At 31.9% G+C, this 11,342-nt stretch overlaps 2 protein-coding genes across 2 annotated transcripts; both read right to left on the minus strand.

The window, feature by feature from the left end:
- Window positions 1–1,408: 1,408 nt before the first annotated feature.
- LOC100854643 (uncharacterized) lies at window positions 1,409–2,627 on the minus strand. Its single transcript, XM_003634321.4, has 2 exons — window positions 1,973–2,627; window positions 1,409–1,854 (listed from the first exon to the last, which is right to left on the minus strand). Exons 1-2 carry the CDS (start codon window positions 2,082–2,084, stop codon window positions 1,613–1,615), a joined length of 354 nt encoding a protein of 117 aa, XP_003634369.1. The 5' UTR covers window positions 2,085–2,627; the 3' UTR covers window positions 1,409–1,612.
- Window positions 2,628–3,094: 467 nt separating this feature from the next.
- Window positions 3,095–8,555, minus strand: LOC100241970 (protein RER1B). The gene is made up of 4 exons (XM_002282014.5): window positions 8,296–8,555; window positions 7,390–7,760; window positions 3,540–3,720; window positions 3,095–3,418 (listed from the first exon to the last, which is right to left on the minus strand). The coding sequence occupies exons 2-4, from the start codon at window positions 7,737–7,739 to the stop codon at window positions 3,365–3,367; spliced, it is 585 nt and encodes a 194-aa protein (XP_002282050.1). The 5' UTR covers window positions 7,740–7,760; window positions 8,296–8,555; the 3' UTR covers window positions 3,095–3,364.
- Window positions 8,556–11,342: the final 2,787 nt, after the last annotated feature.

Raw genomic sequence — 11,342 nt, forward strand, 5'->3', positions numbered from 1 at the left:
ATCGAAAATCAATTGATGAAATTTGATAAAAATTCATAAAAATAATAAAACAAATTTCTCATAAAACAATGTATGCATGATAAAGATTATGATATATGACAATAATATAATGCGTACAGATAAGAAATATGAATTTTAAAAATATACTTCAAATTTAGCATAAAAGGACATAGATGTAGACAATATTGGTACTACAGACATGGACTATGCATTAACCACAAACATATCGTGCCTCTTTTTGGCTTTCATCAACGCATATATTGAGCCAATATCTCTTACAACATCCGTGAGCAGACCATATATATATATATATATATGATCCTTAGGGTTGGATACATCTCCGAATTTGAGGAAGATTGTGATGCTTTTGGAATGTATTAAAAAATTGATGATATTTAATTTGGTTTGCTCTGCCCATTCATTCTACATTATGATGCATTCATAAATCTTTTCGCTTTAAATGTTCACATAAATTTGCATTTTCTTGTACTCCATATAAAAATAATTATGCTTTTATCTAATACAAAATAGAAGCCTTTTATCCCTGATGTGGTTTTGATGTGGTTCTCACTGGCTGAATTTTATCCCATTCTTGTAGATGCCCCAATTCCAATCAATTTTTTTTATGTCAATCCAGCACTCTGTTTTTGTGAAGGGAGATCAAACCAACTTTGAGATAGAGCCCTCATCCGGGGTGAGGCTGCTGAGCTCTATCCCTGATGTCAAATACTGCTCAAAGTTGTTCATTTTGCAGTCTCGGTTCATGATTCCAATGGACATATGTGGTTGATTTTGGGAGGATTTCGCTGTTAGAGATATTGGGCCTCTTCAGTACTAATGAGAGCATGTTGAGGTGCAAGAGTTTCAAATTCTTGTGGGGGTATTGCCCACATTGAAACTAAGGTTGGGGATGGGTTGTGGGGCGATGTACATCAAAATATGTGCCCTGAATAATGTTCATTTTAAGGAGCGACAGAGACACGTATTTGAGTGTCAATTCCGGTGAAGCCCACCCCAATCCTAACCCTGTGCACGTACCAGCTCCCTTCCTTGGCCAATAAGAGTGCATTCCATCATTACATAACCGGTTATTATGATGTCATAGAAATTACACACCACAACTACCCGTAGAAGGAAGCCTAAATTATGTTTCTGATCAGCAGAACAGAAGAGTTGATATATGAACCAGAACCAGAAGGATTTTCTGCCGTGGTTTTGGTACATGCCACAGTATCTGAAACAGGATTATCTCCCAGTGGGTGGCCAGTGAATCTGAGGGTTACTAATGCAAATTTCTTTTTAACAAAATAACAGCATCAACACAACAACAACAACGATAATAATATGACCCTTTTAAAATGCCTCTTTAAGGTTTGAACTGACATGGAACAGAAATTTTCTTAAGCGCTTTCTCAAATGAAGAGGAACCTCATCCTTTAGTATCCTTTTATTTCATCTTTCCTGCAAGTATCTGTAGCTGTTGACATATTTACAATCTTTCAATCATTTCTTAAGCCCCTCTTTCCATATATTGCTTGAGTGAATTGGTTTCAACAAATCCCGGGGATATTTTTTTTATAAATTCGTAAACAAGCATGGCCTTGACACCTCCTCATGCTCTCTGGAATCTTGGTCTTTGTGTTGGAAAGCCTTCCAGGAAAGCATTTTCCCCATCCCCTAGTTCTGGTGCCAGCACCGGCGCTGGGGCAGGTGCTGGCGCAGGTGCTGGTGCTGGTGCTGGTGCTGGTGCTGGTGCTGGTGCTGGTGCCGGGGCCGGAGCTACTGGTGTGCTTCTGCTATGTTTATCTAAGTAGCCCATCATTCTCCGAGCCTTCAATCCGTCGCTTTCCTCACCTAAAAAACCATAGAACCAAATGGGTTAGAAGTTCCATTCACTATAATGAAAAAGCGGGATCACACTTCAACCTAAAAAGAAGCTATGGGAAAGGATATTCATCTCTATATCACTTACCTTTGAAATCGAAGTTGGGTTTGGCAGAGGCGGACAAGTGAACGAGTGTAGGAGTAATGATTGTAAGGAAAGCCCAGAAGCAGAATATGAGAACGAAGGTTCTCCCATTCATCTGATAAAGCAGTGTGTTCAGAAGGAAGCTTGTTTGGAGGTTTTTATGCAGAAGAGGAGTTAGACATTAAACAACTTAGCTGGCCATGCTTGGGAGACGTGTTAATATAAAACTCGAACCACTGCCCAATTTGATATTTTCTTTTTCTTTCAATAAGCAAGTCAATATTTAAGAATATGGGTTTTGTAAATTTTGCTGTTCAGTAGTTGGAGAGTTGTTATACCAATTAGGTGTATGATTAGGATTCCATCTGGCATCTCGCATCCTAGTCAAAACGCATGTTACAGTACAACTTTAAAAACATCCCTCGCTTGCTATTCTACTCGAGCGGATGGTGATGACATTGGTATGGTCCCGAGCACTTGGTCATAAAAGAACCATTTATTTTGATGGCTCTGACTGCTTCTACCCCTTCCAACTTTGAACAGATCAATTCACTGGTCTGAATGGCAAATTGACCGCTATGTTTTGAGTGTCACCTGTTCAATTTGAATCAAGAACAGTAATTTATAATTTCAAATTAGGCCTTTCAATCTGGAACATCCACTACAATTCTGGCATCTTGAAAGCATGACATTTCAAATTAGGCCTGGCTTGGATTTATCAATGCTTGTTTATTCCATATCCCGAAAATCCGGATAAAAAATGAATTAGAATTCAGAAATAGAATTTGGTTTATTTCTATTTAAATATATGTTATATATATTATATAATATTATATATTATATTATTTTACTATATTATTTTTACTGTTCCTTGGAAGGGTGACACACAGGCCCTCGGTTTGATCTATTCCATACTTGGTTGTGACCATTGATCATCCATAACACTTTCTGCTATGTTGCTAGTAATAGATGGCAAGAGAGATGAATCCATCAATGGATACCCACGACAGGGTTGAGGTCTGAGAGCTGGGGGTGTAAGTGGTAGAAATGCGACAGATTGTTCCACTTCCACATGCCCACTGAATCCAGACAGTAAGAACCATCCATCTTTTTAAAGTATGTCAATGGCAAGAGAAAAAGCAATCCCATAAGATGCCTACTGATCATCCAAAAGATTTGTTCCCAAAAAATACAATAGAATAAAACAAAATAACATATCAAAGGTAATTTAGAAATGTAAGAATCCAAAGTCGTCATGCAGATTACATTCAATGGCAAAATAGAATCTTCAACATTTACGTGTGTTTATATGTTCCATCAAAAAAAGGCTGAAAGCATGAAATCATTAAGGCCGAAGTTTCTTCCTTTTCCCCTAAGTTGTGATGTGGCCAAGCTTCAGTCCCTTGGTAATCCCCTGCTACTTGCAGCAGACTTCTTCCCAGTATACCTCTGTCAAAATCCAAAGACACAAGTTACACATTTCACTTGCAGAATTCATGAAACAACCACCAAACCCACCCAGTAAATCACAGATTCAGTGGCAAAATATACTGTGCTTTGAAGTTCTTACCTGCTTTCCAATGCTGAATGGGACATATTTGTACTTAATCATGTGCATGATTTGTCGCTTCATGGTGAGGACAAATAGAACAATCCAATAGCAGAGTAGTATGGGCCAGAAAACAGGGACGTCGAATACAGAAAAGAAGGTCATCAGAAAGGCCACACAGAAAGCTTTGGTAATGGAATACCTGAAACCATGAAAAAAAGGGAACAGCTTATTTTTGTGCACAGATTATCTTACATGAATCATATCAACAACAACAGAAGCTATCCTTCCCCCCCTCCCCTTTGTTGGGCTAACACCCTTTTCATCAATTAATCTCCCTAACCACACAAGTTTTGAGAGCTTTTTGTCGGAAAGCGATCCTAAATTGTCTGAGCTCAGACGAATAAGTTCATGTTTAGTTGATAGAAATATCTCCTTCTGAAGCTGTAAGAACTTGTGTGAACTTGAAAATAGGATCAGATAACTCTTGAACCAAAGAAACAAAATAACAAAATGAATAACTAATTATAATGAAGATAGAGATGCATTAGTTCATCACATTATGTGTAATAATGACCAAGGTAGAGATTCATTAGTTCATTACATTATGTGTAATAAACCAGAGAATAGTTCCATCTTATTGAAACTCAGAAAAAATCTCAAAAGAAGGGCAAGTGATTATGATTTCATAAGTACCAAAAAAGATCAAAACATATTGAAGAAAACTGCCATCAACTCCAAAACTTGCCTAACAAATCAACCCAATTCCACTACCATATAGAACCATGTCTTTTATTAGATAATGATGCTTTAAAAAATTTTCATGACCATTTATGCATTAGCTATTACTTATCAAAAAAAAATTATGCCATTTTCTATCACTCAAAGATAATACTTTAAATAGTTCTTTTATTTATTAGAAACATTAGACAATAACATGGAAGTTGAAAACACATTTAGTACTAAATGATGATCTATTTAATTTGGATGTATTCGATGATATAAAAAGAAAATATGCATGAATAGTTATTTTTTTGTTTATAAGTTTATATTTGTCTTGTATCTAATTATTATAGAAAAGATATAAAAAATCATTAAGAAAATTATCACGAAAGTTTTTATATTTTCAACAAATTAAATGAAATTTAACAACAAGATAATTAAATTTACTTATTTATTATAATAGTAGTTTAGTATTCCATTTTTAACTACTAAGTTAGCCTAGTGGTGTGGGAAGATTTTTATACTTTGTTATAACTGTAGTTTAACATTTCATTTTTAATTGCAGAAGAAGAATATTGGCTAAAGCATAAGATATTAGGAAACCTAAGCTTCTTTCACTTACAAAAGTTATATCCTAAACTGAGCATCAATTTTAATCATTCTAAACTCAATTGTGAAGTATGTGAGTCGGCAAAAAGTCATTGTGTTCCCTATCCTTTAAGTAATAAAAAGGTGAAAGTCCATTCTCTAGTATTCATACTGATGTTTGGGGACCCTCATGGATAACTTGTCCCTTTGAAGCTAGATGGTTTATTAGTTTTATTTATGACTTCAATAGGATTACATGGGTATACCCACTAAAGGAAAAATCTGAAATCATTCCCACTCTCAAATATTTTTAAACAATGACCTAAAATCAATTTTGTGCACAGGTGAAGCAGATTAGATCTGATATAGAGGAGAGCATTTCAATGAGAATCTTCATGCTCTTCACACAAAAAGGTACTATTCATCAACCTACTTGTATTAATACTCCCCAACAAAATGGGGTGACAGAACAAAAGAACAGGCATTTGTTAAAGGTAGCTTGGGCACTTATGTTTGCTAGGAATAATTCTAAACAATTTGAGGGAGATGCTATCCTTGCGGCAGCCTACTTAGTAAATAGAATGCCTTCAAAAGTCCTTGACTCAAAAACTCCTATTGGAACCTTGGAACAATATATTTCTCATATATTATGTCTTGGATCTCACTGGCTCGAAAAGTTTTTTGGCTGTACTGCTTTTATTCATATCCCAAGCAAAGACCCATCTAAACTTGACCATAAAGCCATTAAATGTATTTTCTTAGGGTACTATCCAACTCAAAAAGGCTACAAATATTATCACCAACCTTCTTGAAAAAAAAGTTTGTTACAGTGGATGCTAATTTCTTTGAAAAGCAGTTATATGAATACAAAATTTATCCTCAGGGGAAGAAATGACAATTGGAAGATCAATCTCAAGCTTGGTGGGTACCTTTGCCAATGCCAACTTGGGAAAATGAGAAAATAGAGGGAGAAAATGAAATAAGGGTTGAGCTGCAGAGAGATATTGGTGTCATACGTCAACCTGCCAAATGTAATTCAGAGCTGCTTCTCTACTCAAGAAAACGCCTGGGAACTAGGTCAGAACAAGGCCCAATCTCTCTCCATACACAATCAGTCGTCAACTCTAGAAGAAGGTATGTCTTCTATTCCTCCTGGTCCTACTCTCTTTAGGCCTTCCAACACCACTCAAGTGTTTAATACTGACCTGGACATTCCTATCGTCATTCAAACTGGTGTTAGGAATTGTACCCAGCATCCACGGTGCAATTTTGTGTTTTTTTTTTTCTTTTTGATAGGCAAAAAAGATTTATATATATAGAAACTATCCAATGTTGTGTTTTATCACAGGATAAACAGAAAATATAAGGTTTTCACCACTCATTTGATCTCGAGTTCAGTTCCCAAAAATATGCAAGAAGTACATGCTGATCCTAAGTGGAAGGAAGCTATAAATGAAGTAATGAAAACTCAATAAAATAATGACACATGGGACATAGTTAATTTGCCTAATGGGAAGCACCCAATTGGATGTAAGTAGGTGTATACCATCAAATATAAGGCTAACGGTGTTGTGGAAAGCACTTAACAGGTGTACACAAACCTACAGGATTGACTATCAGGAAACTTTTACACCTGTTGCAAAGATGAACTTTATCAAAATCCTACTATCTCTTGTCACAAACTAGACTGGCCACTTCAACAATGGAAAGATATGTAAGCTGAAAAAATCATTATATGGGTGGAAACAATCTTCAAGGGCATGATTTGAAGGATTTGTTCAATCTCTTGTCAAATTTGGATACCAGCAAAGCAAGGGAGCCCCTACTTTGTTCATCAAACAATCATCTTAAAAGAGGATGGCTATACTTTTTGTCTATGTTGACAATATCAGTCACAGGAGATGACTTAGAGGAGATACAGAAATTAAAAGAGAAATTGGTCAATGAATTTGAGATCAAAGATTTGAGAAATCTCAGGTATTTCCTCTCTCTCTATATATATACATAAACAAAAGAGGGATCCCCAAATTAATGCTATTGCAGTTTAAAACCCATAAACCTCCATAGGCCACTAAATTCAGAAATTCGTTTATCAAGCCAAAGTGCATATGCAGGGAGTAATTCAAGTAGTTTATTTCATAGTACACATACAAAAACTCCTTGATAAATTGCACAGGAGCGAGCAAAGAGCCAGTTAGCCAAATAAATTACAAGTATGCATTCTTATCAGTATCATATTCCATCCAATCTAAGACATTGGCTTCTCCTGTGGCTCTCCTCATGCATCCAATGGCAAGTTAAGAAACAGCAAGGAAGATAAAATGTAAATGCAAAAGAAGAAAAGAGAAAATATAGCCATTATGAAAGCACAACAAGTTAGTAACACATTTCAAGTAGCATAAAGCATAGAATTCTTGTGCAAAGATCTGCAACATTGTTGAAACTAAGCTACAAAATTGACACTTTCAGATTATAACAAATAATTAAATGGAAGTTCATGCAATAAAAGAAGAACCATGAATAATCAATGTAAGTTTCTACAGAAGTAAAGTCTGGTTACCAAAACTTGAACTCGGGGAGGCGGCGAATGAAAGGCTTAAATTCATCTGAGCCTTTTGTTGGTAATGAAGCTCCATCCAAGACTTCAAGCTCTGGATCGACCTTTGGTGACAGAAACCCAATCAACAGATTCAAGATATATATTCCAAGGCCATATGATACAATGTAGAACCCTTGAACATAGTAAACCCGTAAGACATAAATTGCTGCAACAGCAAGAGTTCCGAGCCACCTATGGACTGGATGAGGAGTTGATTTATCCAAATAATGCTGAAATGCCCTCGAAAAGTCATTTTTCCACTTGGCAAGAGGGGCCACCGTGGAGGCGGCATCACCCTCAACTCTCTCCATGAAAACTACGCCTTACTTCTACTGCAGATTTGAACAAACAAAGCCTTGCTCAATTCAAAAGGCTGAAGCCTCAAATGCAACAAAATAAATAAATAAATAAATAATCCTGTCCTCCGTTTGGTAGCCTGGAAAGGGGAAGAAAATTGAAGAATAATATTTTGGACCTCAGGCTCTCCAACCAAATATTTTAAATAAATAAGTTCAACGAAGGTCTCAATTCTTCCATCGCTCACACTTTCTCAACAACTAAACAGAGCACTAAAGTTGAAGATAACCAACCCTAATGACGAAAATAAAAACCCTCAGAACTCACATCAACATTCATCATAAAAAATAATGAAAAAACAAAAGTAAAAAAGAACAATTCAAACATCCTGAATGACTAGAAGCAAAATGACTGGAAACAAAAAATTACCGAAAATTTTACCCAAAAGACCTTACATTTGAGTATAAATATGGAGAAAAAAAAAAAAGAAGCGAAAATCGATCCGTAAAGTCAAACCCTAACACAAAAATTTCGAAGAATCGAATTGATAGGTTAGTAGTGCCAGCTCACCTCCAACCAACGTAAAGTTAGGGTTTCGGCGGTATGGATCCAATGAAAGGCAACAAAGCTGGAAGGGGATCTGTGGGTGAATTGGATTGGATCGAATCCGAACGGATCGGATCTGCTAGTTTTTCGTTTTTATCTGTTTCCTTGACTTCTCGGAATATGAGAAGCAGTTCCGCTTTCGGATCCTCTCCAGTTGTCTTCCCCAGCCCAATAGGTATCAGCCATTTGGCAGCTCTTCGCTTTCATTTCCTGAGCTTATATCAACCTTAAAATATGAAATCTGGCACAAGGGAAATTATGTAATTTTTTTTTTCAGTTAATAATATTTATATATAAGTTACTATTATTTTTTTATTTTTAAAAACATAAAATATGTTTAAGGTGTTTATAAATTATAATTTTATTAAAATATGAATGTTAATTGGTATTAAATTTTGTATTTTTATTAACACTTGGATGTCATTGGATATTAAATTTATTTATTTTTACTTGTGAAAATATTTATAAAATTAATGATGGTGTTTCTTTTTATTTTATCTATATGATTAAAATAATATTAAGGAAAATTAACAAAACTTAAAAAGAAAAAGGTAGAATATTCTTCCATATCAATTTAGCATAATAATATAATAATCTGCTATAATTTAGCATACCAATACACTAGTCATTTGCTGCAATTTCACATACTTATACTAATATAATATTAGATTTTTTGAGATATTTTTAGGTTTTTTATTATTTTGATTAATGGGGAAATTAAAATAAATTGATACTGATTGATTGTCATGGAAAATGAAGGGAATGGATAAGGTTTTTTAGGTTTTTATTTTTTTATTTGAATGAAAAAATGCAAAATAAATTGATAATTGGATGAAGTGAAAAAATAATTTGAATGATAAACAAATAGAATGAATTGAATAGCATGTGGATGGGTAAACGTATATAAAGATAATTAATTAATACAAATTGGTATGTATAAAAAGTCTTATAAAGGAAATGAATTGATATAAATGGGCAGGTAACAAAAGCCACTACGAAATAAATGGATATGAATGAGTATTTCCAAAAGGCAGCCATGTGAAATGAAATGGTGTAAAAAAGGGTTTTTTTCAATGATAAATATAAAATAAATAAATAACAATTCTTAATAATTATTTTGACAAATAAGCATTCATAACAAATCAATTAAAATAAATAAATTTTAAATTTTTAAAAATTAAAATAATAGTTAAAATAATAATATATTATTATCATGGGTATTAAATACACATTAAAGAAAAATTCCTCTTTAAATTTTGGATTAAAAAAATAAATTAATTCAAAACATTTTTTTATTTATTTGACTTTTATCTAAATTTATTTTTTATTGAATAAATTAAAAATGAAAACTTAAATTATAATAAGTTTTTTTAAAGAGAATCATTATCTAAATCAAGTTTTTTTTTTAAATAATAATAATAATTTTTATTTTTTCTTTAAAAATTAGATCGAGGAAGATAAATTAATTTGAAACCATTTTTTTGTATTTATTTAATTTTTTTCTAAATTATTTTTTATTTTAAAAGTGAAAACTTAAATTGTGATAAGTTTTTTTTAAAGAGAATCTTATCTAAATCAAGTTTACATATATATATATATATATATATATTATAATAAATTTTCTAAAAATGAAATATTATTTAAATTAAATTATAGGTTGTCCAAAAATATTATATAATTAATTAAATAAAATAATGATGGATGCAACGGTAAATAAGTGAGATGAGTATAGATAATAAATCACTAATATAGCCTATAAAAAATAGGTCCATTACATAAATATGTTGATTAAATATATAGTTACGTTCTAATTCAAATTAATCATGTAAACAATAAAATATAGGATGGTTTGATCAAATATTGAGATTTTTTGTGTGAAGCAGAGTTTCATTGTAAATTGTTTAAAGGTTGATGCTAAATATTGCAGTTGTAACTAAAATCACTTATTATGTTGATTGTGGGTATCATAATAATAAAGTTGAGTATATTGTAATAAAATATTATTATTTTTAAATACTAATAAAAGGGATAATTTGAAGCATAAATAAAAGAAAAAAATGGTTGTACGTACAAATTTCATAAAGTCCATGTAAGTAAAATAATAGAAAAATATGTGAATTAAAAATTTATTAAAATTAATAATTGCGGGATTCAATTTCAATGTTAATTTTATTTATAAAAAAAATTCCCTATAATTCTTTTGTTTCGATCACAATCCAAATAAAAATGTTTTCTTTTTATTATTAAAATTAATAATTATGGGATTCAATTTCAAAGTTAATTTTATATTAAAAAAATATTCTTCCTAAAATGATTTTGTTTTATCACAATCCAACAAATGATAATAATAATTTTTTTTTTAAAAGTCAAATAAAGGCTTAAAGTGAAGAGAGTTGTTTTTTTTTGCATAAGTTAGTTAGCTTTTATTACAGGTGAAACTAGAGAATTAAACTTGGAATTTCAAAAGATTTAGTTGTTTAATTTAAAAAATTTAGTTCTTTAAATATTGTAATTTGCGTATTTACCAAGGAAATATGAATTTGTCTAATAAAATATTTATTTATTTTTATTATCTTTTAATTATAACGAATAGATTTAATTTTATTCGTAAGATTAAATTAATCTTGTAACTTTTCAAAATTTATGACGTATTACGTATTAAATGTGTGTAACCCAATATTTATTGAAATTTTGTTGAATTAGAAAGCCACAATTTTGAAGATGAATATAATGAAATTTTTTTTGATGTGATATTTTTATATATATTTGATAAAAAATATAAAATTTATATTAAAATTATTAACAAGTTTATTTTTATTAATTTATCTAAAAGATGAGTTAATTTCTTATACTTAACTCGTATTTTTTAAAAATAAATTTATTTATTTTTACATTTAACTCGCTTTTATTTTTCTATACCAAAAATTAAAATTTTTTTTTCTAAGAGACTAATTTTATTTTTATTTCAAAATTGCTATTAGGCATGCGAAAGAGCCCCGCAATGCGGCGTT

The sequence above is a fragment of the Vitis vinifera genome, chromosome 18 (genome assembly GCF_030704535.1).
Source record: "Vitis vinifera cultivar Pinot Noir 40024 chromosome 18, ASM3070453v1".
Taxonomy (NCBI): domain Eukaryota; kingdom Viridiplantae; phylum Streptophyta; class Magnoliopsida; order Vitales; family Vitaceae; genus Vitis; species Vitis vinifera.